The 11,802-nt window shown below is 41.3% G+C and overlaps 1 protein-coding gene across 1 annotated transcript; it reads right to left on the bottom strand.

The window, feature by feature from the left end:
- Positions 1 to 1,791: 1,791 nt before the first annotated feature.
- gemin2 (gem (nuclear organelle) associated protein 2) lies at positions 1,792 to 9,807 on the bottom strand. The gene is made up of 10 exons (XM_036593278.1): positions 9,554 to 9,807; positions 7,188 to 7,272; positions 7,021 to 7,110; positions 4,895 to 4,954; positions 4,704 to 4,817; positions 4,497 to 4,541; positions 3,411 to 3,479; positions 3,226 to 3,336; positions 2,176 to 2,234; positions 1,792 to 2,078 (listed from the first exon to the last, which is right to left on the bottom strand). The coding sequence occupies exons 1-10, from the start codon at positions 9,682 to 9,684 to the stop codon at positions 2,042 to 2,044; spliced, it is 801 nt and encodes a 266-aa protein (XP_036449171.1). The 5' UTR covers positions 9,685 to 9,807; the 3' UTR covers positions 1,792 to 2,041.
- Positions 9,808 to 11,802: the final 1,995 nt, after the last annotated feature.

Here is an 11,802-nt window from a genome sequence, read left to right as displayed (position 1 = left end):
CCGTGTCCTTGATTGACGTAGACGTTGGCCAATGGGTGTCGACGTTGACAGGCGCGTCACCCTTGAAGGCAGTGCTAGCCAATAAGCGCTTGTCGTTCTGAGTTCCTCGGGGCGGGTCAAACGAACGCCATTTCAAATAGATAGATAGATAGATTGGTAGATACTGTATTGATCCCGAAGGAAATTTAGCAGCCACTATCAGTTACACAGCACAGTAATAATAATAAGGGTGTAACAACTGTAACCTGAGATGAAAAAGGCAGTGCAATAACAGTATATAATGACAATACTGAATAAATATGTGTATATATTGGTACCGAAATTAGGGCCCAGTCCCATTTCTCATTTTTACCCCTATCCCTTGTTTTCGAGTGTTGCCCATTGGAACTGAGTTACAGGGTAGTGGTTGAGATCTTCCCTCTGAAATGGGACCCTCAAATAAAAAGAGCATCACTTCATTAACAGCTACCAGCGCTGCTCTGTAGGCGACCCTGCCAGTCTGCAGTGACAGCAGAGGAGGGTAAAGTTCAGCTCCTCACTGCTGGGCTTTAGTTACATTTAGGGCATCATATGCCTTCAAAGAGGGGGGCAATTATTTATTATCACCCACCCATAATTCTTCAGTGATATGAAGCTGAAGTCAGATATTCACCAGCTTCTTGTTCGAATTTTCCCGTTCCACCTTAAATGGTGCAGCAGTTACATTCTGGTTCTTCAGGTGTCAGAACTGCTGGACTATTTAAGGTGGAACGGAAAGTTAGCTAGCTAGCTACCGAGACATTAGCATACTATTGGTGATTTTTTATGCTTGTTATGAAGAAAACGACCAAAATACACTGAAACTACATTAAACTGAGACAATACAAGAGTGGTCGTAATTTTAACAATTTTACCATATAGAGCAGCGTGCACAAGTCAGAGACCACCTTTCTTTTGTTTAATTACTGTTCAGAACAGGAAGTAAGTTATTCATCTTTCATTAAGTTTCATTTTTCAGCAGCAGAAAAACATATTTAACAAAAAATGACACAGAAGCCTCAGCAGCTGAATCTACTCTCAGCTGTGTGAGTCAGTGAGTCTCTCTGTCCCTTTATTCCAGCTTCCATTCTGTTCAGGAGACTCACTTTCAGTTCCTCAAAGAATCTGCAGACACACCTCCAAAGTTCAGTCTTAGAAGCTGGTTGATCATTTTCTGAAGTAATCAAACACATTCAGTGGTGTTGAGGTCTGGACTCTGGGGTGGTCAGTCCATTGTTCAGCTTCTTTGTTTGATGTGTCCGTCTCCTTTTCTCAGTGAGGTTCTTCTTGACAGCTACACATCCTTTCATCTATAGCGCTGAGTCGTCTTCTCACAGTGGAAGGATGGACGGAAACACCTGTGGATGTTTTCAGATCTAAAGCAGCTTGATTTTCTCCTCTCTCTCAAAGATGAAAGCTTTAAGTGCTGTTTATCTGATGGGGGCAGTTTTGGGGTCGACCAGCTCTTCCAGGTGGTTGTTAGGGTTTTGACTGGAAATTAAAAAAAAGGAAAGATGGTCTCTGGCTTTTGCACAGTGCTGTTTATGGTAAGCGGACCTGATAAAACGGACTGTGCATGTAGATACAAGGCAGGTGGACCCATTAAAGTGGCTGGAGTGTCTATATCTATATCTATGAACCACAAATAGACCGATTTAGTGTTAGCATACAGAGATAAAAAGGCAGTCACTGTAACAAGAGGTTCAAAACGCCACACTGTAAGAGACTGCTGTTCACTTAATGCAGAGTGCAAAGGGATACATAAACAGCAACTGAATAAATAAAAATCTGTGGGTTAAGAGAGTTTATTTCAGTACAAAACAGTACTTTTACACTGTAACATCATGAAGGTGGGCGAAGATGGGCGAATCTTAAACTGGACACCAAGGGCCATTAAAGGTTTTCTTAATTCCAGAACATCCTGAGCACCTTAAATCTACAGACAAAGCGACGTAAAAGTGATCACAGTGCATAGAAAACAAAGGCATTTACAAAAGCTCTCCTCTCATCTTCAACTGCTCCTTCACTCTTTGTCAGCCAAATCGTTTTGCTCGAAATACCTGTGAAAAAAAGTGGATTGTTTATATTAAAAAAAAACATAATAATGCTTATAAACAAACAATTTACATGTTGTGAGGTTATTAGTGAGTCGGTTACCTTGCAACTATACATATCATCAAATTAAGCGCTGACAGCCTCTCATCATCTTTGTTCTCCTAGAAGAAATCAAAAAGAGGTTTCACGTGCAACAAATGAAGTTCATATGAAGGCCATAAATGACCATAAATCTGCAGTGATTATATATGTATGTATGTGTGTATGTGTGTGTACTTGTGTGTAGAGTTAGGTTCATTTAAATTTTCACTTAGAAAAATCAACAAAATGTAATTTGACCAGACATGTCCACACTCATTCATACACAAACACATACACATACATACATACATACATACATACATACACACACACCGATCAGGCATAACATTATGACCACCTCCTTGTTTCTACGCTCAGTGTCCATTTTATCATATATAAAACACATACATACACACATATTTACATATTAAAATTTTCAGTCATGTGACCCCAAATATTCTGGTTTTATATCATATTTAAATTTATTGTGCTTTTATTGTCTCAAAATTTCACAAAAGAAGAAATGAATGCAGATTCAAAATGTTTTAACTGCAACCAGCAGATGGCGTAGTTCTGCATGTTTGCTCCCCACAGAGACAACTAGGGTAGAGCAACATCTACCAAACTGGCATATGACTATGTCTACAGGGAGACATCGTGGTGGACGATGATATGCAGGGGTCGGGGGTGGGGAGTGATAGTGTTAAGGCCCATTCACACCAAATCTGATGTTTTTCGGACTAAACAGTCGGTCTAAACACTCTAAAACTTTTTTCAGCACTGCAACTTAACATGGAATACACTGGGTGCATCCCACTCTACAAAAAGACAAGAGCACAGGGAGTCCCAGCGCCTCTTACACAAGCTAACGCTGCATAACGAGTCATACTGCAGGTCAGTGGGGGATTCGAGGCTCTGCTTTCTCCTTGTGGCTCAACATCATGGTGTCCGTCAGCCGTCAATGTCGGGTGATGGCATTGTCTATCGGTCCAACCCTAATGACAGCCCTACTCACTGTGTGCAGTGAGAAAGCAAGAGTGAGTGAGTGAATGAGTGAAAGAGAGTGTTTACCAGGTCAGCTCGCACTGCAGAACATCGTCTTGCCAGCTGTCTGATGAGCGAATGAGCTTCTGGGAGGAGAGGTTTCTCAAGGCACGCCAGTAACGCGTACAGCCATCTACCCTGTGGAGAAATACTTTAAAACATGTGCTTAACTTCATTAATGTTCTGCTTTAAATGAGCTTAACTGAACTTACCAACTGCGGAACGAAGTCTCTCTCCTCAAACCAGTTGATCAAGTACTCGAGCACAGCAGATACGGTAGACTACACAGAACAGAAGAACTGATCAAACACAGAAATATCAGTGATGATTCTCCAACTATGAGCTGGAAAGGTGAGGATTATCTCACAGAGCAGGATTTCAGTTTAACTGTACAATCTAAAGCCAGACGTTCCCCTCCTGTCACTGGGGTGGTTCCCTCAAGGCTCCATCTCAGTACCTTTAGTCAGGGAACATAACTGAACCATAATCCACTGAAATGATATGTTCTAAGCTGTACTGACTCCACACACCCCGTCTCGTCTCCAGGCTTTTATTTTACTGTTCTGTTTTAAAACATTCGGTTATGAAAAGATACAAATACAAACTTTTCACCTGGAAAAACTTATTTAAGGTTCACAATCAGACCTTAAAACCACTGTTGTACCTTGCACAGCACCTTCATTTCTAACAGTGTAGTATGAAAGTTCACTACTTCTCATCCTATCGGACATCTTTGACTTTTAAAGGGGAATTCCAAAAAAAATTCAATATTTCAGCATAATTAAATGGTTAGTATGTAAACAAAGTCATTCAGGTCAGAATTGTTCACAGTGGTGGTGACAGGAACCAGACGTCCACCTCTAAAAGCTCTGTCACAGAAAGTTACTACATGAAATGGTTATGAATTCACTGCCTGATGTTTGAGACACTGTTTTAGGATAGTTTTGAGAAGATTTTGGCCTAAAATATGTTTTTTAAAACACATTCATGGTGGAGGGATACACGCAGGGGGCTGTTTTTGTTCAGATTTTCCACTATTTTCCATCATCAACATTCCATATAATCTCAGAAGACTCGTGTAGGTTCACTGGTGGTTCTGGATAGTAAATAAAATGTCTATATTTATGTTGTAGTCATGGTGACCCCTGGTTCCTATCACCACCACTGTAAAGAAATCTGAGTCTCTACAATCAACCACTTCACAGAAATGATGAAAAATCGGTGGAATTCCCCTTTAACTAACTGGCTAACTGAAAAATTTGGCTTTGTGAAAAGTCTTCCTGTCCTTAAACAGTTACCTGACTCAGTTTGCTGACGATGCTGAGGAAGGGAGGAAAGCCCATCTGATCAAACAAAACAAGAGAGAATAATCGGTGGAGAAACTCTTGCATTATTTGTAATTTCATAGAGAAAAGACGTTTAGTGCAGTATGACTGTAGAAACTGTATGTGCTGTGTGTCTTGTTGCTGTATGAGGAACAGAAGAGTGAGGGAGTTCAGTTGTACCTTAACGTAATCCAGCCCTGGACTCACTGTGTCTCCTTCACTGGGCGAAGTGTCCAGATAAACGTTTTCACCGAGACAGAACCTCTTCCAGCCGTCCTCATCATCCGGTTTGGGCTGCAGACAGAATGGAGGGGGTTACAGACCAATACTTCATCCAGAGTATTTAAAAATACACTGAATAAACTGCTCACCATGACGACATTGTCATCCAAAAACTGAGCTCTCCAGTGTTGCCGGTGTTTGGCGACACTCTGAAACAGAGAATATCGACAGGAGAGTAAATCTGATCTCTGATTCGGTTACTGTTTTTTAGGAAAACACGTAGTGCATCATGAAATCTTGAATAACATTAATTTGGTACAATTTACTTTAACTAACTTCATTGTCCCCCATAGGGGAAATTACATTTACAGTTAAGACAACTTTTACAGCATTTTACACAACATAAGAAACACCAACATGCATAGCATAATTAAGCAAGAGAACACAGAGGGAGTGTGTTATCGCCAAATAACATCACGGCTGTGATTTGGTCACCATAGATCATCACAGCCATGATGTTATTGGCGATAACACACTCCTCGAGTGTTCTACTGCTTTTATACAACAGTTATATAAATAATAAGTATAGTAATAAATTAATAAACTGGGTCGTGAACGCGGCGTTTAATATGTTTTAATGTTCGCAGTTCCTTCACCAAATTATAGTTCCTTAACGAGCAGCTCGTTGCTACGTCAGAGTAACGAGCTCCGCCCACTCGCTGCACAGCCGGCAGTTCGTTCTCCAGCTCCTTACACTAAATTCCCAAACTGTCATCACTACTGAGCAGCTTTTCAGTCGGCAGCTGTGACAGAAGAACAGCTAAACAACCTGGAATCAGCCAGAAATGAACCCAACACCATTCGCCAAACGTGTGGTCTGATCTTCAGAGTCTGACCAAATCAGACTGAGCCATAAAACTGCCGCAATATCAAGTTCAGCTCAGTTTTGTCAGTTTTTGCCAGATCAGTATTAATGTTGTTTTGTTCCAGCCAGTCTGTAAAGCATCTTACAGCCCATTTAGTTTGGCGAATGGGGTTCATTTCTGGCTGATTCCAGGTTGTTCAGCTGTTCTTCTGTCTCAGCTGCCGACTGAAAAGCTGCTCAGTGGTGGACAGTTTGGGAATTTAGTGTCGTCTCATCTTCAGAGTCTGACCAAATCGGCTGTCGGTCAAATGTGATCTTAAAAGTGTCCATTTTCTGTTTGTGGCAAAGTAAGAAGTAAAAACGTTCAAATGTCTTGAGCGTCTCCTACAGCTGTCAAAGTCGTTGCTTAGCGACGGCGTCTCAGCGGAGTGATAGTGTTTGTGAAAAACCCGTGATGTTATGGAGAAATAATAGCACAGTTAGAACGCTTCTCAACCAATCAGCTCGCGTGGCCGAAACTAACTGATGTATAACACATCATAACATAACCTACCCCCCCCCCACACACACACAGCCCCCCCCAAAAAAACTACACAAAAAAAACAGACACACACAATAATTGTTTTGATTGAATGAGCTAAAACATAATTCCCACTCTGATACACACTTAAAAGTAATGGCACTTCAAGGGCTCTTTAGTAAAGAAAATGGATGTATATAGAACCATGAACACTCAAAGAACTCTTTGCATGATTAAAAGGTTCTTTGCATTCTTCAGAGTGATGGAGAACATGCTATAGATAGAACCTTTCTCAAAATGGTTCTTTATAGAACCTGAAAGGGTTCTCCTATTGTTACAAGCTTGACATTGTAACAACAGCAGAGCCCATTTTGATGCTTTATAGAACCCTTCTCAAAAAGCTTCTATATAGAATCATCTGAAACTAAACTAAAACTAGCAGTGAAAAAATGTGCTTTTTGAATGTAATAAAAATAAAAATTTCAAAAACACACAAACTAAATAAAAACTACAATGTCCACAGTAAAACTGATGAAAATGATATAGAATTACTGAGAGAAAAACTTTAGTTTTAGTTTTTTGTGTATGAACGAGAGTTTTTAGGTGTGTTTCTCTGTTTGGTCTTTAAGTAAAGCTGGAACTGAGATGAGCTCGGTCTATTGTTGTGTTCATTTTATTATACTCTTATGAAATACCTGCTATCACAGTGTTTATCATAACACTAAAGACTAAAACTAAAACTACTAATGCTCCCTCAAGACTAACTGAAAATAAGCTTAAATCAAAGCCAAAATGAAAAACTAAATAAAAACTTATGAATAAATTTCAAAACTATAATAAGGGCAAAATCAGTATATGTTTTAAAAATGTACCCAGCCCACCCTGCTTACCTGTCTGACTTCAGAGAAGTTGCTGACCTGTTGCTGCTGCCACCTGAGGCTGGGAGAGAAGCCCTGCGGTGCAGCCCGGCAGCCTGTGAGCTGTAAAAACAAACACTTCTCATTAGATTTTTATTACAGGTGATCAGCACGTAGGGCTGCTTTACGAGCGTACTTACAGAGACGTTCACTGATTGGTTCTTCTTCAGTTTCTTTGGATCAATCTGGGCAACGACGACTTCTGGGCACAGTGATGCTTCCCGCCTGTGGCACAGAAAAAACGGTAACTGTCAGTAAAATGACCAACATTTAAAGTGTAAAAAGGCACCATATAAAACAAAATACTGTGTGAAGAACTAATTGAGTGAATCCTAATCGACTTCCTATTATAAGTGGGTGCCGAAGCCCTTATTTCATGTCCCAAGTAGTGCACTATGTAGGGAACAGGGAGCCTTTTCTGAACGTCACGGCATTTTGTAAATCCTATCGGACATACACTGTAGAAACCCTTATTTCATGCCCTAAACCCTACTTCATGCTCAGTGTACTGCACTATGTAGTGTATTACTTCATGCTCAGTGTACTGCACTATGTAGTGTATTACTTCATGCTCAGTGTAGTGCACTATGTAGTGTATTACTTCATGCTCAGTGTACTGCACTATGTAGTGTATTACTTCATGCTCAGTGTAGTGCACTATGTAGTGTATTATTTCATGCTCAGTGTAGTGCACTATGTAGTGTATTATTTCATGCTCAGTGTAGTGCACTATGTAGTGTATTACTTCATGCTCAGTGTAGTGCACTATGTAGTGTATTATTTCATGCTCAGTGTAGTGCACTATGTAGTGTATTATTTCATGCTCAGTGTAGTGCACTATTGAGTGTACCATTTCATGCTCAGTGTACTGCACTATGTAGTGTATTACTTCATGCTCAGTGTAGTGCACTATGTAGTGTATTATTTCATGCTCAGTGTAGTGCACTATGTAGTGTATTATTTCATGCTCAGTGTAGTGCACTATTGAGTGTACCATTTCATGCTCTGTGTAGTGCACTATGTAGAGTTTTGTTTCATGCCCTATGCAGTGCACTATGTAATGCACTACTTATGTACTACAAAAAGCATGAAGTAATGCACTACATAGTGCTCAGGGCATGAAATAAGGGCTTCAACAGTGTGTGTCCAATAGTACTGTGCAGGGTTCTACGTAGTGCACTATGTAGTGTATTACTTCATGCTCAGTGTAGTGCACTATGTAGTGTATTACTTCATGCTCAGTGTAGTGCACTATGTAGTGTATTACTTCATGCTCAGTGTAGTGCACTATGTAGTGTATTACTTCATGCTCAGTGTAGTGCACTATGTAGTGTATTACTTCATGCTCAGTGTAGTGCACTATGTAGTGTATTACTTCATGCTCAGTGTAGTGCACTATGTAGTGTATTACTTCATGCTCAGTGTAGTGCACTATGTAATGCACTACTTATGTACTACAAAAAGCATGAAGTAATGCACTACATAGGGCTCAGGGCACAAAATAAGGGCTTCTACAGTATAAGTGCAATAGTACTGAGCAAGGCTCTGTGTAGCGTATTATTGAGCTAATTCTCTATGTAGGGCATTATTTCATGCTCTAATGTAAGTTTGTGCCCTATGTAGAGTGCAGAGAGCTGTTTGGGACACAGCCCCTCTGCAGCAGTCTGCGCTGTGTGAGGGTGTTTCCGACCGGCTGTCTGAGTGTGAGTGAGTGTGAGTGAGTGTGTGTCTGTGTGTGTGTGAGTGTCTGTGTGTGTGTTTGTGTGTGTCTGTGTGAGTGTCTGTGTGTGTGTCTGTGTGTGTGTCTGTGTGTGTGTCTGTGTGAGTGTCTGTGTGAGTGTCTGTGAGTGTGTGAGTGTGCGTGTGTGTGAGTGTGTGTTTGTGTGTGAGTGTGTGACTGAGTGTGTGTAAGTGTGTGAGTGTGTGTGTGAGTGTCTGTGTGAGAGAGTATGTGTGTGTGTATATGAGTGTGTGTGTGTGTGTGTGTATGAGTGTGAGTGTGTGTGTATATATGAGTGTGTGTGTATATATGAGTGTGTGTGTGTGGGTGTGTCTGTGTGTGTGTATATGAGTGAGTGTGTGTATATGAGTGTGTGTGTGTATGAGTGTGAGTGTGTATATATGAGTGTGTGTGTGTGTGTATATATATGAGTGTGTGTATGAGTGTGTGTGTGTATGAGTGTGAGTGTGTATGAGTGTGTGTATATGAGTGTGTGTGTGTATGAGTGTGTGTATATGAGTGTGTGTGTGTATATATGAGTGTGTGTGTGTGTGTGTATGAGTGTGTGTGTGTGTGTGTATGAGTGAGTGTGTGTATGTGTATGAGTGAGTGTGTGTATATATGAGTGTGTGTGTATATATGAGTGTGTGTGTGTGTGTATATATGTGGGTGTGTGTGTGTGTATGAGTGAGTGTGTGTATATGTGTGTGTGAGTGTGTGTGTGAGTGTGTGTGTGAGTGTGTGTGTGAGTGTGTGTGTGAGTGTGTGTGTGGGGGGGGGTCTTACTGAACGTGTCTGAGATACTCCTGCGGGTTCCTCGGCGGCTCGTTTGAGCGGTAATCTTCATCATCTTCATCATCACCGCGCGGCTCCACCGGCAGCAGCCTCGGCATCAGCTCCTCCACCTCGGGCTTCATCTCCGGATGTGGCAGTGAGGCGCGCGGCGCTGTGACCCATGTACCGCGGCTAAACCGATAGACTCCGTTTGCAGCGCGCGGACACCCCGTTTGTAAACAGAGCGGATGATGACGACAGATATACGCGACTGTTACCACGGCGCTGTTCTTCTTCTGTTCTCAAGACCTGTAATCGCTGCTGGCGCCGCCTGCTGGTCCGCCTGCGGTGCTGTTCTAAAGCGTTTGATTGCAGCCGTCACTGCTGAGGGCGGCACAACCAGCTATTAGGCTTAGGGGGCAATTACTTTTTCACACGAGTGAGGTGGTTTTTAGTAACTCCTCGTCCTCAGTGACGGAATCAGCTTTTAAAGCGGCACTTTGTGTTTAGTCTTCATCTTAGATCAACATTAGGAGGATCTGAAACAGTGAAATATGACAAATTAGCAGAATAGAAGAACTCGGGTGGGGGCAAATACTTTTTCACAACACTGTAGACAGACAGAGATAAACAGATAAATTGAGAGGTAGATAGATAGATAGATAGACAGACATAGATAGATAGATAGACAGACAGAGAGACAGATAGACAGACAGACAGATAGATAGATAGACAGACAGACATAAAGATAGGCTTTCATGCTATATTGTATTATATTATACTGCGTTATTTTATTAGCGTCATTTTATTAGAGCCTTTGCTCCACTGGAGGGCGCTGAGGGCTCCAAACCGAGTCACCGGTACCATAATGAGGAATAAACCGAGCCGGTTTATGAGGAGTCTCATCAAAAACAGGACTGCGAAACGCCAGAGGGCGCCCACAAGCGAGCCCTCAGTGAATGGGAGTGAATAGAGCGCAACGGCTAAAAATGAAAAGTTAAAATAGTTTCTAATCACTGAACCAGAACTTTCCTTTAGTTTTAGACAGTAGAAGAATGAGTTTCACTAAAAAAGCAAAGAAAACTCACCTGAATGTTTCCTTTTTATACAGCAAACGGGTTTTGGGCAGCAGGACGTTAGCATTACTGCTACCGAGTGCTGATTGGTTGGTGAGCGGAGCAGCTCATTGGCTGTTCGCGCTCACTGACGTCATGAACGTACATGAGGCGCTGTTTTAAACTCCTATAACTCGAGTTTAAAAGCTCTTAAAAATATAACAGCAGTGTTAAAATGTTTTATGCTGCTCTGTGTTCAGGAAATGAATGAATTCTTTTACATTAAAAATGTTTCAGCATTTATAAACTATGATTTTGCTCAAATGCTCCATATTAACCCATTCATTTTGGCCCGGGAGCGCCCTCTAGTGTTTGAGAAAGCCGGAAGACATTGCAGAGCAGTAGTTCTCCTCTCTACAGGTTCTCTAGAATAAATCATTTATATTATCATTTTTATAAATTGAAGAAAGTAATCTTTCAACAGTTTAGTGAAGTACATGTGACTGTTAAATGATATGTTAAATGAAGCTAATGAATAGTTTCTACCCCCTGTGTGTTTTTACGTGCACTATTTTCACCATTAAAAATTACTCATTAATGCTATTAATGTATACATTGTCCATGTTTTGAATCACTCCGTTCACTGTGTGTTTATACTGTGCAGTTAAATGGGAAATTGGCCTATTTGTTGACCGTTATCATGCTCCTGTTTCTGCTCCGCCCAGAGAACTTCAGACGGGGACTTTTGATCAGTGATTACTCTGCAAAATCAGGAGCCGGGCTGTCAATCACTGCAGTCTGGAATGTGGAGATATCAGACCCCTTCTGAGATGATCGTCTTCACCCTGAGTCTGTCCTGCCTGTCTGTGGCCAGTCTCGATCATTTCAGAGAACAGAAATGCATAAATATTAATATTACAGTCAGGGCAGGTAAACAGTGAGAAATCAGTCTGGCTCTGGGATTTTAAATGCAGAATAAAATAATGTCCTTTAAATGTTCAGTTACTGTCCTCCACTGCTGTTTTAAACCATCTTATAGGGTTCATAAGGTCTCTAAGGTATAATGTGAGGTGAGGCCCACTCATCATCCCCTGTCTGTCAGTGCCGGGGTTTTAAACCGTGCCGTCCTGTCATGCTCAGAGCAGACGTGTAACCTGTGTTAATGATTTACTCTCAGTAACCTCTAATCCAATCTCTCCTGTCAGA

The sequence above is a fragment of the Colossoma macropomum genome, unplaced genomic scaffold (assembly GCF_904425465.1).
Source record: "Colossoma macropomum unplaced genomic scaffold, Colossoma_macropomum, whole genome shotgun sequence".
Lineage (NCBI taxonomy): Eukaryota > Metazoa > Chordata > Actinopteri > Characiformes > Serrasalmidae > Colossoma > Colossoma macropomum.
Note: the sequence above shows the minus strand (reverse complement) of the source record. Positions and strands in the feature narration are given on the sequence as shown.

What these genes read in the sequence shown, in the direction of transcription:
- gemin2 (XM_036593278.1), bottom strand. Translation starts at nt 9,684, where the DNA reads ATGAAGCCCGAGGTGGAGGAGCTGATGCCGAGGCTGCTGCCGGTGGAG. An exon ending in ACTTCTCTGAAGTCAGACAG is followed by an intron (nt 4,955 to 7,020) that starts GTAAGCAGGGTG and finishes TCTCTGTTTCAG; the next exon opens with AGTGTCGCCAAACACCGGCA. An exon ending in ATGATATGTATAGTTGCAAG is followed by an intron (nt 2,079 to 2,175) that starts GTAACCGACTCA and finishes TTTTTTTCACAG; the next exon opens with GTATTTCGAGCAAAACGATT.